Source organism: Meles meles, chromosome 3 (genome assembly GCF_922984935.1).
Source record: "Meles meles chromosome 3, mMelMel3.1 paternal haplotype, whole genome shotgun sequence".
Classification (NCBI taxonomy): Eukaryota; Metazoa; Chordata; class Mammalia; order Carnivora; family Mustelidae; genus Meles; species Meles meles.
Genome location: NC_060068.1, coordinates 141,116,857 through 141,134,765, shown reverse-complemented (window position 1 = coordinate 141,134,765; position 17,909 = coordinate 141,116,857). Strand labels below are relative to the sequence as shown.

Here is a 17,909-nt window from a genome sequence, read left to right as displayed (position 1 = left end):
TGGACTCCGCACAGGACTCTACCTTTCAGAAGGACTCTCGCACCTGTCATCTCACAGTCCTGGATATGCTCGGGGGCTACTATCGTTCCCAAGAGACAAATGGAGAGGAGGCCCAGAGGGGGAGGATTTAAGCCAAGGCCTCTGGGAAGCGCCGTTAGATGGGCAGGGTCGGGGGTGGGCAAAGTGATGGAAGCCAAACCCGGATCCTGTCCCTGATGGCCTTTCTGAGAACAGGCCATCCACCCACAGAATAGTTCTTCCCCCTAGTTCCAAATGGAACCCTGAAGAGGGAACCAGTAGGGGGCACTCCCATCCCAGAATTGGGTCCGCAGCTCTTACTCTATAGTGGGGGAAATGGATGCTTTGGAGGCATTGAAGGACCTGCCCAATGTCACAGTGAGTCGAAAGCAAAGCCAGGGGGAGAACCCAGGCCTTGAGACCTAGTTCTTCCTTCTAGTCCAGGACACTGCTCCTGACAGGCTGGGGACACCTTGGTCTCTAGGAAGGGCTCATGCCCAGTTCCTTACAACCCCTCTCACTCCTGCCTAGACTCAGGGAGCGAGGACCCTCCTCGTTCTGTGGACCCTAGTTTAGGCCTCCGCTCTCACTCCTACCCAGCCCGTTGCCCAGCCTGCCACACCTGCTGCCCCAGAGACCCACCCACCCCTTGCTGGTCCCCTCACCGAGTCCCTTCATGGCCTTCCGCAGCGCTTTGGCGTCAGCGTCAGGGTTGAAGTTGTCGACGGGACGCACGGTTCCCTTCAGCTGTGAGAAGCAGAAAGAGCCTCAGCAGGTGTCTGGAGGCCCCCCCGGGGGCCAGGCCAAGAGAGGAGCATGCAAGAGAGGGGAAGCTTTCCCCATGAGCTCCAAACCAAGCAGCTTCATGGGGGAGAGGCAGGGGTGAAGGCACAGCAGACAGACCCCTGCCCTAGAGCTGAGAAAGGGCGAGGGGGCAAGAGACAGATCCAGGCCTGGGAGCAGGGCAAGTGCTGGTCAAGTCAGCTTCCTGCCCCAGGAGTCAGCTCTGTCCTAGCTGCAGTGGGGCCTCCCCAGTCCCTGTCGGAATCCTGCCCTGTCCCCAAGGCCCTCCTGCCTCTTCAAGAGCCCCTTCCCTTGAAAAGGCAACCAAAATGTCTGAAATACCAGAACAGAATCTCCCAAATTTCAGTCACTCCTAAGTGGGGTTCTCAGTGTTTCCCTGTTTGCATATACCCTGTGCTATTTCTCAATATTTCTACTGAATTCAACCTTTTTTTCTGTTTTACTTAAATGCTTTCACTTTTAAGTGTATTTAAATACTCCTGAAGGGCAAAGAGTTTTGTTCATTTTGTTCTTGGAGGGATCCCGAGTGCCTACAACAGAAGTAAGCACTCAAAAAATATTTGCTACGCAGATTCATGGATGAAAAGAATTTTGTATCACTATCATAAAGAGAAAACTGGTTTTATGTGCCATCGACAGATGATAAGCCATGAAAATAAATGTAATAAAGAGAAAAAACCGTCTTGTCAAATATCACCAAATTTAACGAGATGCTGTTGCTTGTCAAAAACTCTGAACTTGAAGCTAGCTCTCTCAGCTCAGTTTGTGAAAAAGGAAAGCCAGCGAGTGTGGCACAAAGCCAGACTCTCCCTTTGACAGAATGAGGAAGGAAGTTGGGATTGAAAAGTTGCTTTCTCACTATGTGAGGTTCAGTGTTACCAAATGCCCTCGAGGCTCCCCTCACCCCAATGAATCCATTTCTTATGTAATTTAAGGTCACCTGCAGTGACACTTCTTGCCTTGCAATTTGGGAAATGCTGTTCTAGAACATCAGCACTCAAGAGCCCTCGGAAGGCACTAAGTTTGCTGTGTCCAACACCTCGCTCTAAAGATGGAGACAGAGGCCGGGAGAGGTAGGGACCTGCCAAAAATGGCTCCATGAATAACAGAGAGAATGCAACGTGCCAAATATTTTCACGTGGACCAAGGGCTACTAGTCCCTGGAATGGTTTGCCCCAAGTACATCTGCAGACCCTGGGTCTCAGGATGATCAGAACAACCTCGAGTCACCCAGCGCACTGAGGGGTGACTGATCATCTGGAAGCCTCCAGAGGCCAACTGTCTGATGCAGGATGACACAGGCCCATCCACAGAACCAGACGTGTCTCCGTTCAGCAAACCCTGTTAGTACTCAGCGGGCCCCCGACGCTCCCCTGTGTGTTAGAAGTTAAGGCAGGAATCAGAGGCCCACAGCAGAGTGTCCGCCCACCAAACTCATCGCTTCTGGAAGACAAGGAATCTTCAGATGTGAGACCCGATGTCTCAGTTTGGCCGCCAGGGGGCAGCTGGGTGCCAACCAGAGCAGCGGGAAGGTGCGAGCAGAAGACCGGAAGCTTGTGGTCAAGAGGTCAAGCAGGAGGTGGGGAGGGTCTGACCTCTACTCGGGCCACTGCACTAAGCTCCCACATCTGATAGGCCACCTGCGCTGCCTCCGGGAAGAACTGGCCAGCAGCACTGGAATGGAGGGGGTTGGGAGAGGATAGAAGGGAAGGTCATCGTGGGCAAGACCACACACGCAGCACACAGCCATGTATGCACACCCGCACGGACACGGACACACACATGGACACACACACACACACACACACACAGCCACACACTTGAAGTGAATCTGTCTCGCTTTACCTCCTCTCAAGCCCCATCCTTTCAGAGCCTCCCCTCCATTTCTAGAAACCTTCTACCTTCTCCTGAGACCCCCTGCAATGCTGGGTCTGCCCAGCAGCCTTCTAGGCTTCAAGTTCCCAGCAGGAGAGGATTTCTTGAATGCTCTGTCCTCCCCTTTCTCCCTCATGATTTGAGTGATTTCTACCCAACTCTCCCCTCTCAAACAAGCTCAGTTACCAGCTTACCGCCACGTCCCCTCGATTTCTCATCCTGCAAAGCACCTGGGCTTACAGGATGCTGAGTAAATGTCTGCAGAACTGAAATTAGCCCCCAAGGCACTTGTCAAAGGTTAACTTAAGAAGGTTTTCATATCCCTTACTTAACTGGATCCTTATAAGCTCTGGGAAAGGAAGTCAGAGGCCCTATGACTCCCCTCCTAGTGCACAAATCTGGTCACGTCATGCCCAGTGTAGTCTCTCCCATGGCTCCCACTACCCCAGGAGGGGTTCCTCTGCCAGCAGGAGGCCCCCAGGCCCTGCCCACCTCCCAGCCGCTTCTCTTCCCGGCCTCCTGCAAAAGTGCGGCGTCAGGTACAGAAATGAACCAGGATGAACCTGGTCGTCTCTAGGTCTTTCCTCTACCCACTCTCCTCAGAGCCTCTCTTCACCTCTTCCTCCTTACAGTCTCCCTCAGGCCTCTGCTTCTCTACCCCCAGTCTGGGAGAGTGCCCTGATCGTGCATTCCCAAGCACAGAGACTTTTCCTATCCCGGGACCGCCCCACATGTAGGCCCTGGTCCGGATGCCTCACCGGGCTGGGGGCTTCACCAGGGCTTCCCCGCCAAGAGGCCTGCTCCCAGAACGTACTGGGTACGAACGTGCTGAATAAAGGAGCAGGCAGATCAGGCACCTGTAATTTTTCCATCGAACAGACGATGAAATGGGAAGCAGCTATGAGGAAGCAGGGCTTGGACCCCCCCTATTCTGATTCCCAGTCCACACTCCCACGGGAGCAGACACCCCCACCCCTCCCCCAGTGTGGGAGAGCACATTCCCGTCACACACTCACAGACTTTCACCGGGCGCTGAGGAATCCCCAAGCTCATCCAGTCCATGCATCCATCAGGTGAGGGCCAGGGGAGCCCAGGCCTGCCACCCCGCACCCACCCCCGAGGCCACTCCCTTCCCGGTCACTCCCGGGGTCCGGGAGCCACTTACTCATCATCACCCCCACAGAGTTTCAGCAGAGCCTTCTTGTAATCGCCAGATGTGTCATTCTGGGGAGAAAGCGAGACAGAGAAAGGTGACCTCTCACCCTTGGGCTCCCCTCGGATAAGGAGGGGAGGTTGCGCAGAGCCCAAAATAGGGGAAGGCTGAACAATTATTCGTGGCAACCCTGACTCTCCTCCAGTCTGGAGCCAAGCAGTGGTGTGCTGGCAAGTCCTGAACAACCAGCCCGGGGGTGGGGAGAAGGTTAAAAAGTCCTAATATCTAACATCTGCCGATTTCCGTGGTGTAAACTGGTCCAACAGGGATACTTTCAAGCTACCCATAGGATTTCACTGAACGTGGAGCCCATGGGAGCCGGCCCCAGCACACCTCTACTCTCAGACCATCCCCAGCCCAGCCCCGCCACGTGAAACAGTCCATGGAAATAAAGTTCCATGAGCCAAAGCACCGGGAAACGCCAAACCCAGACCAATGGATGTATCGTATTTTATGCCCCTCTTGGAGCTTCATGATGGATTTAACCATTTAAAGGCTGTGATAAGTTCTGAAGGCAACAGACTGCCTTGTCTTTACTTTCACTAGCTTTTTCCAAACACTTCCCATGAACCATTGTTGCATGTAATATCTATAACACCCGGGGAACATAGCTGGAACTCAGAAAGCTTTATCTCACTCACTCCCCAAAAAGAAAAATACCCAAACCTCTATGTGTCTCTTGGCCGAGTGTCAGGGGCTAGACACCCCAGACATCACAGATCACTTGGTCCGGGGCCAAGAGTTCTACCCTGACTTCTGCAGCCTGAGCTCACTGCCCTTGGGATGGAGTCCTCATCCTTAAGTCAGCCCGCGTGCCCTTCCTGACCCAGGCCCGCCTTCCTTTTAAGCTTCCTGACTCATAAGCACCACCAGACATTTGCTTCTCTGTTGAATTATCTCATGTGCCCTGAATGTGCCATGAGGTGGGGGCTTCTGGGGTTCCCAAGAGACTCCCAGCTCCCTGGGACCGTTCTTTCCCCCTAGGAGTGGTTCCCAAGCCCTCCGCTCCTCTCTGTACCCTGTTGGCTCTGCTCACCTTGATCATGCTATACAGGGACTTCTCATACTTGGTCCGGAATATCTCCCGAATGTCAAGCATGTCCAGCTCACTGCGGGAGACCATGATGCGGATCAGGGTGTTGTCCCGAGTCCCCAGGCCCTGGAAGACAAGTGGGTTCGGGGGACAGGAACCTGAGAGGAGGCCAGACTGCTGACAGCCCCTAGCTGGTTGAAAAATACCATTTTTGTGCTAAAACATTAAAATTAAGAACAAAAGAAACTAAACATTGCCTTTCCTCTGAAGCTCCCTATGTGTCCCTCTTGCTTTGATTTCCTTCCTCCTTTCATTCGTCAGGTCCGTCCTCGGTTTTCTTTATAATTTTACTGTAACTATATATGTTTAGATATCTTAGAACACTGTAAATACACCGCTTTACATTTATTTCTTTTGCTATGCCCGATGGACACTGGGTTGTTTCTTAATTTTTCCTAGAAAAAATTTAGAAAAAACTGCCAGATTCTTTAGAATGCATGCACACAGGAACCTTCTCTCCTGGGCCGAGCTGCCCAACCACCCTCTGAGAGACAGTGAAGGGGCTATAGTTCCCATGCCCTTGTGGGATGGCCGACTGAGGCCACGAAGGCCTGAGCTCCCGGGCCTTGGGTCTGTGGCCTCTGCATTCATGTATCCTGTTGTGCTACAGAACTATCATCAGTTTCCTTGTGTCCCGTGGGCAAAATAGTGGGAATCGCTGTTCTCACGTACACACCCGGGGTAGAGTCGCTAGGTCACAGGGGTAAACATTTCAAGTCTTAGTAGACAACAACGAGCATCTTCCAAAGTGGTCTAATCTATATCCACAGAATCTACATCTACAGAAACATTCTGGTCAATTCATATTTTTGAAACATGTGGGTTTCCAGCCCCTCTGGCTGGATGAGTCAAGTGCGAGCTGTCATAACACGCTGTTATCAATCACGAGGCGGCAGCAGGTATCTGGGTGGGCAGGCGTGCGACTGGACAGCGACCCAAGCTTGGGAGCTCGCCTGGATAAAGGACCGTCACTCTCTCCTGTAGTCAATCCCCTGAGGGCTCTCTTTGGCAGTGGGCCCTACAGACTTGTCAGAGTGTCTCTACAGTCCCATGGGGATGGGCGGAGACCCCCCCTCCACAAGCTCTTTCCCACCGACCCCCCCCCCCACACACACACCTTCATGGCTTTGAAGAGCCTTTCCGCAAAATACTCTGGAGTGCTCCGGATACATTTCACTGGGAAGAGGGAAGGAGAGGCGGAGTTACTCCGGCTGTCTCAGAATGGGTTGGGGTGGCCTGACCCCTTCTTTATTCCTACCCCTTGGGGACCACGAAGGGCAAATCCAGGACGAACCCAGGCTCCTGATAACCCAAGCCCCACCCCCTTTTCACACAAACCCAGGACATCAAGAAATCAGGAGCCGGGCGGGTGAAATACGGGCTATGCTATGCATTTTTTTTTTTTTAAAGATTTTATTTCTTTATTTGACAGAGAGAACACAAGTAGGCAGAGAGGGAGGCAGAGAGAGGAGGAAGCAGGCTCCCCGCTGAGCAGAGAGCCCGATGCGGGGCTCGATCCCAGGACCCTGAGATCATGACCTGAGCTGAAAGCAGAGGCTTCAACCCACTGAGCCACCCAGGCGCCCCTGGGCTGTGCATCTTAAAAGACCCACTTCGTCTTTCTAGTCTGCTGGGGGGCTGGCAGGGAGCAGGCCCGGGGGGGTGGCACCTGCGGTGGAGCTGGGAGAGGTGTTTCTGTATGTCCTGCTGGCAGCCACAAGGGTATCAGCAGCTACGTCACTTTGGATCCTGCTAGGAGAGCAGGCCAGAACCTGACTGCCTGAAGCAGAGCGGGGAGGGGACAGCTCCGGGCAGGAGGATGAGGCTGGGGCTAGACCTCTCCCCCAGAAAACATGCACACAACCCTCCCCAGACTCGGACAGACTGCCTCTTGCCATGTCGAGCTTCTAAGGGCCTCTGGGTCAGGTAGGGCCTCACCCCCACCCCCATTTATCAGATGAGGGAACTGAAGCCCAGAGGGGACAGGAGACTTGTACCAAGTCAAGAGCAGATTTGGGAGAAGCCCTGGGTTGGAATCTTGAGTCTACCAACCGACTAGTCAGCTCCTGGTGTGCCCCGTGCCTAAGATACCCCAAGTCATGACGGAACTATCCCTTGACGAGTGACATAGCCTTTGCGAGATACGGTCTCCTCATCTGTGAAATGGAGATCACGCCCCCTCCCGGGTCTTTTTTCAAGATTAAACACTCCACGCAGCACCCAGCACATGGTACGGGCTCCACACAAGTCGGATCTCCTGCTGGTTCTTTCCCCCAGCCTGGGCTCACCGCTCTATCTCACCCAGCTGCTCTATCTCTGGGGAGGGAGTGGCAGGAAGTCAGCCCCTGAGCCTCCACTCCCTGCCTCCCTGACTTCATGTGGTCTTGGCCAACCACAGAATTCACTGCCTGCCCAATTTTCTCCTTCCTGCCTCCAGACCATATAATCCCCCTTTTCCATTCTTGGCCTCTTGTTCAAGGGCCAGAATCCCAGAATCCCCCAAAGCCCCCGGGAATGCAAGGTCAGGACATACCCACAGCCAGCATCAGCTTCTCGAAGTCCCCAGACAGCTCTCCTCGGATGCTGGCTTCGATTGGCTTCCCAGTGGTCTTCAGATACTCATCAAACACTGAGTCAGAGAGACAGAGGGGTTGAGAGTGCCCCAAAAGGCAAGAGAAGCCAGGACCTCAGAAGGGGAGGCCAGGACCAGAGTGCCCACCATGAAGGCAGGGCTGGTCTTTGAGGAGCTGGCCAGCAGGGAGGTCATGCATACCACCGTGCAGCTAGGCCATGTATGACGTGAGGGACTTAAGTGTACCTCATACTCCAACAGGAAGACTGGACTGGTACTCAGCTGGGAAGGTTGAACATCCTGTCAATGACTTTGCTGAGGGACTACACAAACCACCATCTAATAAAATCAGGACTAGTACTTGCATTGTAGGTGAAGTAACTATCCTGCTCTATTAGTAGCAAAGGAAAAAAGAATGGAATCCTTGGCACAAACCCAGGGGAGCAGCTGTAGATCCTTGTTCTCTGGAACTTACCCAACCGAAGATGCTGCTTGCTGCGATTTCCCAAAATGTAAATGAACTGGGCTTCATCTGTTCCCCATTTCAGTTCCCCTGCCTCGTACAGGTCCTGAAGGGGAAGAGGAAGGACTTCATGGAAAGGAGAAAGAACTTGCTGGCCAAGCTAATCAACTTAGCTGGGGCTGAGGCTAGACCTCTCCCCCAGAAAACATGCACACAACCCTCCCCAGACTCGGACAGACTGCCTCTTGCCATGTCGAGCTTCTAAGGGCCTCTGGGTCAGGTAGGGCCTCACCCCCACCCCCATTTATCAGATGAGGGAACTGAAGCCCAGAGGATCCCTGATCCTCTGAACTGAAGCTGCTGGATCCCTGAACATACGAGTAACTGGTAGCCTCAGGACCTTTGCATACACCTGTATACCCTCCTTTCTTTCTGGGGAAACTCCGACTCAACTTTCAAGGCCCAGATTAAATGTCCCATTTGTTCTTGAAGCACTTCCTAATGTCCCCATGGTAGAGTTCTCTTTCTTCCCTTCCTTCCCTCTTCTAGGCTCCCACAGTTTTCTACTTCTTTATTGCTTTGCTCCACTGTATATTATAATGACTTCTTTATATGCCTGTCTTCCTACTACAGCATGGGCTCCTCAAAGACAGGGACTATGTCTTAGCATTCTCTGTATCTACTCTTGCAGTGTTGCAGGCACACAGTGGAGCTCAAAACACCTGGAACATAATGCTATATCCCTAGAGACGGTGTTTGTATGATTAACATATGTCTTTCTCTCCCAATACTGTCTAATTATAATCAGTAGTGATCCCCCAGTGCTTGGCAGAGTGCCCAGCACATAGTAGGTATTCAACACATGTTAATTAACTGAATGAATAAAGGAACAAATGACAAAAGCTCCAAAATATATCTCACCAACTTTATATATGTTGCGTACCTATGAAAGACAATTTAAGTCCTTCCCTTAACAAAGCACTGTATAAAACGCTGGCTGTGAGCCAGTTATTTCTGGTATTTGATGCAAATTACTCAGCCCCCAGCCCTTCCCCGGATCCCCAAGCAACTAGCTCTCGGGGTTCCCTTGCTGTGCTCCAAGAGCCCTCGGTCAGTGCTGGTTTACCTGGACGTCCTGCTGCACCAAGTCCTCGCTCACCACATCGTCCTCCTCCCTGGTTCCCTGGGCAGAAACAGAGGGACACAGGGTTCACATACCAGGGCCAGGGAGATGGGAGAGATGTGGATACGAGGGGTGGAGACCAGGACGGTGGAGAAAGTGTGGTGGCCCAGGCGGGTCTTGGAGCAGTGACTTCAGCTGCCACTGCGTCAAGACCGAAGCATCTGTTTTATGGGGAATCATAGGGTTTGTTGGCTTTTCCCTTCATCCTTGGAGTTGAGACCAAAGAGGGGAGTCCTGAGAATGACCAAGGTCCCTCTAGGTGCCCCATCCCAGAGCCAGCCAGAGCCTGTACTGAGAACAGGACCCCATACAGGTCCCAATATGGCTCACGATGCCCGCGGACAATGATACTGCAGGGCTAAAAAGCCTGCACACCGGCATTCTACTGGGGCTCATAGACCTTCACCCAGAGAACTCCGCAGGGAGGATCTGAGGCTTGGACCCTGAGATCCGAGCTCACAAGCAGGAAAGGCACCCAATCCTATTGGGGTTTCTGCTGCTCGGCCCAGGCTCTGTGCCCCATCCAACAAAGGAACTCACAGGGCATGGGACCAGCCCAAGCAGGCATTGTGCATCCGTGGGCACGGGTCAGGCCTACGCTTCTCTTCTCCTCCCCCCAACTATGAATCTCAGGATCTCAAAGCCCTGGGCTGTCCTGGGGACACAGCTTCAGAAGACAGAGCCTGCACATTCACAATCCATGCTGTGGCACTGCCCACTTGGTGTCAGATGTTGAGAAGGAGCTGGAACTCTCCAGAACAAATGGCTTTGAACTTGAGGGCAAAGGTCACACTTGCCCATTCCTGCTGTTTCTGTAATCCCCCAGCTGCTTACTATGGGATATGGGTTGCTACGGCAATGGAGAAAATGACCTGGGAGCAGCTGGGGGTCAACTGTGTATGGGAGCAGAGGAAGTGAAAGAAACAGAGAAGTGGCTTAATTTCTATATAAAGCTTCCCACAAGCGTGGTCCTCGGACCTGGGCTTGAAACTGCTCAGTGCCAGAATTTCCGGGGAGCCAGGCAGGTGAAGGGGAAGCAGCGGGGTGGGTCATGTTTTCCAGCCCCCTGCAGCCACACAAAATGCAGGCCCGCTGGTGCCAGAACTTTCCATCATTCTAAAGAACCTAGTAATCTGGCTTTTGATCAAAAACTCCCCATTTTTAAATGTTAGCAACTAACTCAAATATTTAAAAAAAAAAACATTGTGTAGGAAAAACAAGGAGAAAAAAAAAACCAAAAAACAGCTTGGCAGATGGAAGCCAGTCTGTAGCCCCTTCATGGTCCTTCTTATGTCTCTGGGGGTGGGAGGGAGGAGCCGCAGGGCTTGGCTGTGGGAGATGCAGTGCAGGCAGCCCCAGAAACACCACATCCCTGCGGGTGACTCGCGGATGTGCCAGCCTTGGCAGCCGTGGCAGCCATGACTGGGGAAGCAATGGTGGGAGGGAGGCCTGGAGTGGAGGGGGAGGGGTGGGTGTGAAGAGAGGATGGAGGTCACAGGGGAGGATTTTCCTGGGCATAAGAGAGGAGAAATGTGTGCAAAGGATATGTGGGTCACCTGCCTGCGCAAACCAGGGGCGACACAGCAGACCCCTCCATGCTCGGATTCTACAACCAGGTGAGAGAGAGAAAACATCTCAAGTTCAAGGACAAATGGGCATTTGGGGAGTAGCCACAGCTGAGGAGGACTTTATACCCAAGGAGCCACCAAGGAACCCCTCACAGGCCACCCTGTCTGAGGCAAGAGGCAGAAGGTGCCCACAGCTCTCTGCCCGCACTCTGGAAGGGAACTTCCGGGAGGACCCCAGCGTGGACCAACCTGGAGCAGGACCACGAGCATCTTCTGGAAGTGGCCAGAGGTGTCACCAATGATGTCAGCCTCCAGGTCTCTCTCATAGGCTGCAGGGAAGGAACACAAGCTCTAGTCCCATCCCCATGAGACCTCAGGGATCCAGGATAAATGTCCCTGTTGCCCCCAGTATGATCCCAGCATCCAGGCTCTGGGCTGTCACAGAAAGACCCACCATGAACTCTCACAGGTCTCTGCACTGACCCCTGACACTCTGAGATGGAATCTGTCCACTTCCTCTGTCCACACCTGTGCCATCGTACTGCATGTACCGTGGTCACCCACCTGGACAGTGGCTACAGCCTTCTAAGTATTTCCGCTGCTTCTGTTCCCCTCCCTCTCCAATCCACAGCAACAAGGGTGACTCTTAAAGCCCCCTCTGATCACAGGCTCCCCTGCTTCCCGCTGGACTTGGAATCAAGCATCACCTCTTTCTCTTGGGCTGCAAGGCCCCGTGTGACCCTGCCCTGCCCTCTACCACTCTGGCCTCACACTAGCTACCAGGCTCATTTCTGCCCCAGGGCCTTTGGGTTTGCCATTCCCCCTGCCTGCCAGGATCTTCTCCTTACTCCTTACACAACTGACTCCTCCTTCCTTCCCAACACACTTATCTGGAGCAGGTCCTCCAGATTTAAAGTCTGATTCTTGTTAATTCATTGTATAACAATGTGTTATCATCGTGTTGACCTGCATATTATCTGTATCCATTGTTACCTCACTAACCTATAAATTCTAAGAGGCAGGGACTACATGGTTTCTGCCCACCACCATATTCTGAGAACCTAGAACACTGCAGAGAGCAGCTATTTCTGACAAGGAGAAACGACAGCTAGATCAGAGGGCAAGAGGAAAGATGGCAGGTGGGTAGCCTTAGTGTCCCCACCCTTGGAATTACCCTCATTTCATAGCTAAGTCCTGAATGGCCCCTCCTGCCCATCTCACCATCTTTGTATGCTGCCACCAGCTGGTGGATCTGCTCATTGGTCCGAGAAGCCAAGATCTCAATGAGGCACTTCTCATCGGTGCCAATGCCCTGGGAGAACAGAAAGGACGTCGGAGTCAGGGCTGGGATGGGAGGCCACCAGCAGCCATGGGCTGGTTTCCTAGAATGGTCAGAGCTATGACACTCCCAACACTCAGGGTGTCCCTACCACAGCTCTCAGGCACCAGACCGGAGCCGCTGCCCTGAGAATCAGAAGACATGGGTTCTAGTCCTGCCTCTGCCAGAAGCTTGCTTTGACCTCTCATTAAGAAACGTCTTTCTGGGCCCCATTTTCTCATCTGTGAAATGGAAATGATGCCAGTGCCTCTGCCAAACTCACCAGGAGATCGAAAAGGCGATCTCTCACGTCGCTAAACTTACCAATATGGCAAGTTAATTCATGTTGAACAGTCATCTGGGGCAAAGCTCACGGCACCTTACAGACGATAAAGTGCAGGTACACTGAAGGGCTTTGCTCTCTCCCCACGTGCTAGGGAGCCACCCTCTCCTTCAACCAGAGCAGGCCGCACTTCCTGACCTGAACACACTCCCACCACCTCTGCTGACCTCTTACCCAGCTGGAAGGACCTTCCCGCTCTGATCAACCAAATCCTCCCCGGGGCTTCTGGGCCCGACTTGATCTCTCATCTTCTGCAGGCCACTCTGGGCCTGCCCTCCTGCTCTCCCTTAGTATGCCCTTGGCCTTGGGGTGTGAGGCACAATTTGTCTTTATGCCCTTGTATCCTGCTTCCTCAGGGCTAGAAGCTGCTGCGTTGGTGTCTGGGCCAAGGACCCCCTTTATGAGGCCTGTCTCCCACCAACATCTGTCCCACATCTGGCCATCTGGAGGAGACCATGGCACCCCTCCGGGACAGGGTTTGAGCCCCTTACAACAGGGCTTTGTGAGTACTTGCTGCAGAGACCAGAATCTTCCCCCACGCATCACATCCCCACTCACAACACACACACAGACCCATGCTTCCTTACCGAGATGGCGTCTTTAATTTCCTTGGCATCGCAATAGGCAAGTGGCCTCATGAGACCCACAATCAGTCGTTCAAACTTTCCTGTCAGCTCATACTTCAAGTCAGCAATGAGGTCCTGGATTAGGGGTCGGGGGTGGGGAGGGAGAAGGAGATGGAGGAGGAAGGGGAGGAGCGCTTAGGATAAGAATTACATTTAGGGGCACCTGGGTGGCTCAGTGAGTTAAAGTCTCTGCCTTCGGCTCAGGTCATGATCCCAGGGTCCTGGGATCGAGCCCCGCATCGGGCTCTACTCAGCAGGGAGCCTGCTTCTCCCTCTCCCTGCCTCTCTGCCTACTTGTGATCTCTGTCTGTCAAATAAATAAATAAAATCTTTTAAAAAAAACATTACATTTAAACAGCACCTGCTCTATAAGGCACCAGGCTACATAAGACCATGACAGTGTCAGTCTGGGAGATATGGGCTCTCATCAACCCTACGAAATGGGTGTAGAGACGTCAGGGAAATTGCCCAAAGCTACCTAGTGAGCAGATGGCAGCACAGGAGTCAAGCCTATGGCACCGGGCCTCTCCCCCCAGCATGGTTTGTTCCCTTGCTTATGGGGTATCTCTCCCACCATCTGGGAGTCCACAGGGTGCACACCTCACAGGTCCCGTTCACCTGCGGGTGCCAGCGCCCAGCCAGTGCCCAAGCACACAGCAAGTACCGTGGATGTATCTGCAGCTGAATGGGGCCTGGCTAAGGAGAACAGAAAGGGAGGGCGGGACTGCCAGCCGGGAGGCTGAACTGGAATACAACACGAGAGATGCTGAATGAACGCACGGCCCCGCCCCACCTGCCCTGTGTTGCCATGGTTACCTTGCCATAGAGGGACTTGTAGCTCTGGCAGATCTCCTGTCGCTGCCTGTTGCTCCGAGAAGTGATGAGCTCCAGGATGGCCTCCTTGTCACTGCCTGGAAGACAGGAGGGCACTAGTGACCCTCCCCCAACCAGCCTCCAGGAAGCCCACCAGGACTGCTCCCTGCCGTCCTCAGCACCAGCCTTCTCTGTTCATCAGGCAGCGGTGTCGGGGGTGGGGGGGTGGGGTGGGGAGGATCTATGGAGACCTGTCAAGCCCCGACTGAGAAGGATCATAGCACCCACAGCCTTTGGGCTCAGAGGGCCTGTGATCCGGCCCCTCATCAGGCCTGTTAGGAAACTGAGGCCCAGAGAGCAGCAAGGACTCACTCCAGCTTTCACAGCGAGACCTGGCTTAGAAAACCCCAGGCATCTTAACACCCAAGATAGGGTTCTTTCAACAACAAGAAAAATAAAAGAGAATCATCAGCACCAAGCTCGGGGTAGCAGTTCCCTCCAAGGGGAAGGCAGAGCTGAAGCTTCTGGAGGGGACCTCCCAAGGAGCTTTCAACTCTATGAGGAAGCACGGCCCAGTTGTCAACTTGCGTGGCAGGCCTGTGGGGGAAGCTTCTATTATTCCTTAGACCTTTGGGTTGGTCTGGAATATTTCATTAGAAAATGATGAAAAATAGTAAAAACGGGAGACAAAAGAATGAGTGAGACCATCTCCACACCTCACCCCCACCCTCGCCCCCAGACGGGCTCTGGGCTGGATCCCCATGGGGGAACGCCCCCACGCTGGTGACTGAGCACCCACCAAAGCCCTTCATGGCAGTGTACAGGGCCTCAGCATCCTGGCCAGGGTCAAAGCCTGGGAAGTCATGAATGGAGCCACGGTACTTGGCACCCTGGGGAGAGAAAAAGCAGAAGGTAAACCGCTGACCTTGGCCTTAAACGGGGCTTCCAGCCCCAACCCCCCAATCACACTCTCAGCCCTTGCCATAGGCAGAATCTAGGCTGAGTTCCCTTCCACCAAAATTAAGCCCTGACTACAGGAAGCCCAGGCAAGGGTAGGGATGGCTTTCCCTGGACCTCCTGCCACAGCCCACCCAGAGGACTGTGCCCTTGCCCCACGGGACGGTGGCTCCGTCCAGCCTACAGCACAGTACGAGCTTCCCAGGACCCAGGAGGGAGGAGAAAGCGAGGCTGAGTGCAAGGGGCAGGAATAATCCCTGTAAGAGTAACAGGAGCTCCTCATATTTTTATGGCACTTTACAGTCTACAAAGCCCTTTTGCCTCCATTACTGGGATTCCAACTCACCGAAGCGCTTAATATCATCTGTATCACAGAAACACAGAAACTGAGCCCAAAGAAGGAAAACGTCTTGCTGAGGGCCCCACAGAGCCCAGATCTCTGGCCTGGTCCCCTCTGCTCTCCAGCTCCAGCAACCTTGCAGCTGCTGGCATCTGAGGGTGAGGTCATGGCCCAAGGAAAGCCCGGAGCCACCCTCAGAATCAGTGCCAAGAAAAGATAATGCCTCTTGGGCCTGGTAAACTGAGCTGGCAGCTGGCATCTGAGGACAAGCTGGTTGGGTCTTCAGGGTGAAAGGGAAGAGAGGCAGGGCCAGATTATCTCAGACATTGAATCTGAATGCACAATGGGCTGGTTCATAGAGAAGTCAGATGTGGGTCAGCTACATGGCCCCAGAGAAGCATGGGGATGGGACAGGGGCTGAGAGTTGGGAGGGCTGGGGATGCCGGAGCCCACCGCACGGTGAGAGGGTGCTCAGCCTGGGCCAGGCCCAATGCAAAGGGCAGACAATTCAGGAAGAAAGAAGACCTGCCCTTGTCTTTCATGAGCTTTGGACCCAGAGGAGAGAGAAAGCACACAAATCAGCATAGAACTCATCATCAATACCAAGTCGGAGGCAGGGTGATTTGGAAAAACAGTGGAGGCCTATTCTGGCTAGGGGAGGGGACCAGGAAAGGCTGCAGGCAAGGACTGGGGTGGGCCACCTACAGTGCGCCTTAAAGGAGTAAGAAGCAAGTGCAAAGATGAGCCTCCAACCATCTCCTGCGTCTCCCGGTGCGCACTCTGAAGGACCTGGCCAGACGTGTGGCTGCTCCCTGGTTTATGTCTGCAGCTGCTGCTCCTCTGAGGTATGCATGCGTGGGCGCAGGGTTGCTATTTAAAGTTCTGACAGGGCGGGTGACCAGAAAGGGACACGGCCCTCTTCCCGCCATCTGTGAGTCCCCTGCAACCCGATCGCACCCTTGGGCACAGGGGAAACGCAGGCTGAACACCCAGACCAGAAAAGAGTCAGTGCCTTTAGAAAGCCCTAGGAGTGTCTGTCTTGCTCACCGATGCCTCCCAGCTCCTGGCACAGAGCCTGGCACAACCAAGCACCCACTGAATATGTTTCCCGGAGGGACGGGCACGGGGGGTGGATGAATGACCGAGTATATTCTGAGCAGAATGAATTAGATTTCCTGGTGGGGAAGTCTACACCGAGTCCTAAAGGACGAGGAGTGACAGCGGGGGCCCCAAAGGAGGGGGCAGCGGACAGAACAGCAGAGACGGGAAGGCTTCACATGGGGAACAGCACGGTCAAGCCCTGGAAGCAAGAGCAGGCGAGAACATCCGGGAGGCCGCCCAGATTCTTCAGCACTTGGTGCAGACGCCCCAGGTTGCCAAGACCGTGCGACTCCAAGTTGCCAGGAAGGAACGGGGAGAGGAGAAGGTGGAAGGGCCGAGGCCTCAGCAGCCAGCCCAGCTCCCCCACAACCATGGCTGCTCTTCTACCTCAGCCGCCTCCCCCGCCCCACAGCGGGCCGCCGGGCCAGGGCTGCCTCAGAAAGATGAGGCCATGCCCTCCAGGGGGAAGGGAAGTCTAATGACTGACAGGGAGCTGGATCCAAATGTTCCCTTTGAGACTGGTTTAGTGAGGAGCAAGGCCAGGTTCCCAGGTGTGTCTTTGCATAAGGATAATCAACTCTCCCAGCGGCCCTCGGGATCATGGCCACTAGAAGAGGCGGACATGGGGGGCCTCAGCACTGGTCACATTCAGAGGCACAGGGACAGGCCCTCAAATCACCCAGGCCTGGGTTCCCACGATCGGTCATCTTCACACCAACCCGATGAAGTCTGCGTCCCCACTTCTCCGCCTCACCTAGATGGCCTGTGCTCCTCCCGCCAGCAGGATCCCGGCCAAAGACACCATGGCCCCGGGGGAAGGGAGAGCACAGAAGGGACTTTCCACCCTGAATTATTCGGCAGGTCTTGCTGCCAGCTGGTGAGCGGCCTGGGCCCTGGGGCTCTGAGGTCTTGGGACCCATCCCAGCTGCTGCGGGAGTGGAAGCCTGTGGCCTTTCCTGAGAGCCGGCTGCCAGGCCAGGACGCCTCCTCAGAGCTACTGTGACCACACCTGACCGGGGCCTCACCTCCGCAGTGGCTGGAGTTCCGGGCACCAGCGCCTGCCCCTTTGCCCGGTCCCCAGTGTTCTCATGTCCCCAGCAAGTTCCACCCCAGACCATCCCTGTGGCATGAACGCCACAGAGCCATGCGTCTGGGACCTTTTTGACCCCACACTATTTCGTCACAATTTTAGGTCTCCAGTTCCCTTCCTCTAGCAGGAAAGACAGGGAGAGGAGCACCACTAACACAGCAGAACTAACTGGGGGGTGATCTGGAGCCCAGAAAAGAGCGAGTGGCTTATTCTGTGCATGTGTGCATGGGGGGGCGTGTGTGGCACACAAGATGCAGAACTGGGGTGTCCATAATAGGAAGCAATACACACCAACTTCAACTCAAGAACGGAAGGAAGATCTTGCTCAGACTCCCTGGCTTTGCTTCTGCAACCTCCTCTCTTGCCCAAACCCTTGCACTCCCAGCGTGCCAAATTACCTTTGTTGCCCCCGCCCCCCCAGCAACACACCCTCTCCTCTCTGGCCTTCTGTTCCAGCATCCCCTCCCCCCAGAGCACATCAGCTCCCTATTCTCCCCCAGTAACTCTCTAGGCCCCTTTCCCCGTTTCCTCC

At 54.2% G+C, this 17,909-nt stretch overlaps 1 protein-coding gene across 2 annotated transcripts in view; it reads right to left on the bottom strand.

Moving 5' to 3' along the window:
- The window catches only part of ANXA6 (annexin A6), a 46,738-nt gene that overhangs the window by 17,015 nt on the left and 11,814 nt on the right, over nucleotides 1-17,909 (bottom strand). For both annotated transcript variants that reach the window (XM_045999349.1, XM_045999350.1), the window contains exons 3-15: nucleotides 14,689-14,779; nucleotides 13,893-13,987; nucleotides 13,038-13,151; nucleotides 12,011-12,101; nucleotides 11,039-11,118; nucleotides 9,165-9,221; nucleotides 8,051-8,144; nucleotides 7,537-7,632; nucleotides 6,121-6,179; nucleotides 4,947-5,069; nucleotides 3,863-3,921; nucleotides 2,418-2,496; nucleotides 684-765 (exon numbers count right to left, since the gene is read on the bottom strand). In XM_045999349.1, the coding sequence (XP_045855305.1) occupies nucleotides 684-765; nucleotides 2,418-2,496; nucleotides 3,863-3,921; nucleotides 4,947-5,069; nucleotides 6,121-6,179; nucleotides 7,537-7,632; nucleotides 8,051-8,144; nucleotides 9,165-9,221; nucleotides 11,039-11,118; nucleotides 12,011-12,101; nucleotides 13,038-13,151; nucleotides 13,893-13,987; nucleotides 14,689-14,779 (1,120 nt within the window). The remainder of the gene's footprint in view (nucleotides 1-683; nucleotides 766-2,417; nucleotides 2,497-3,862; nucleotides 3,922-4,946; nucleotides 5,070-6,120; nucleotides 6,180-7,536; nucleotides 7,633-8,050; nucleotides 8,145-9,164; nucleotides 9,222-11,038; nucleotides 11,119-12,010; nucleotides 12,102-13,037; nucleotides 13,152-13,892; nucleotides 13,988-14,688; nucleotides 14,780-17,909) is intronic.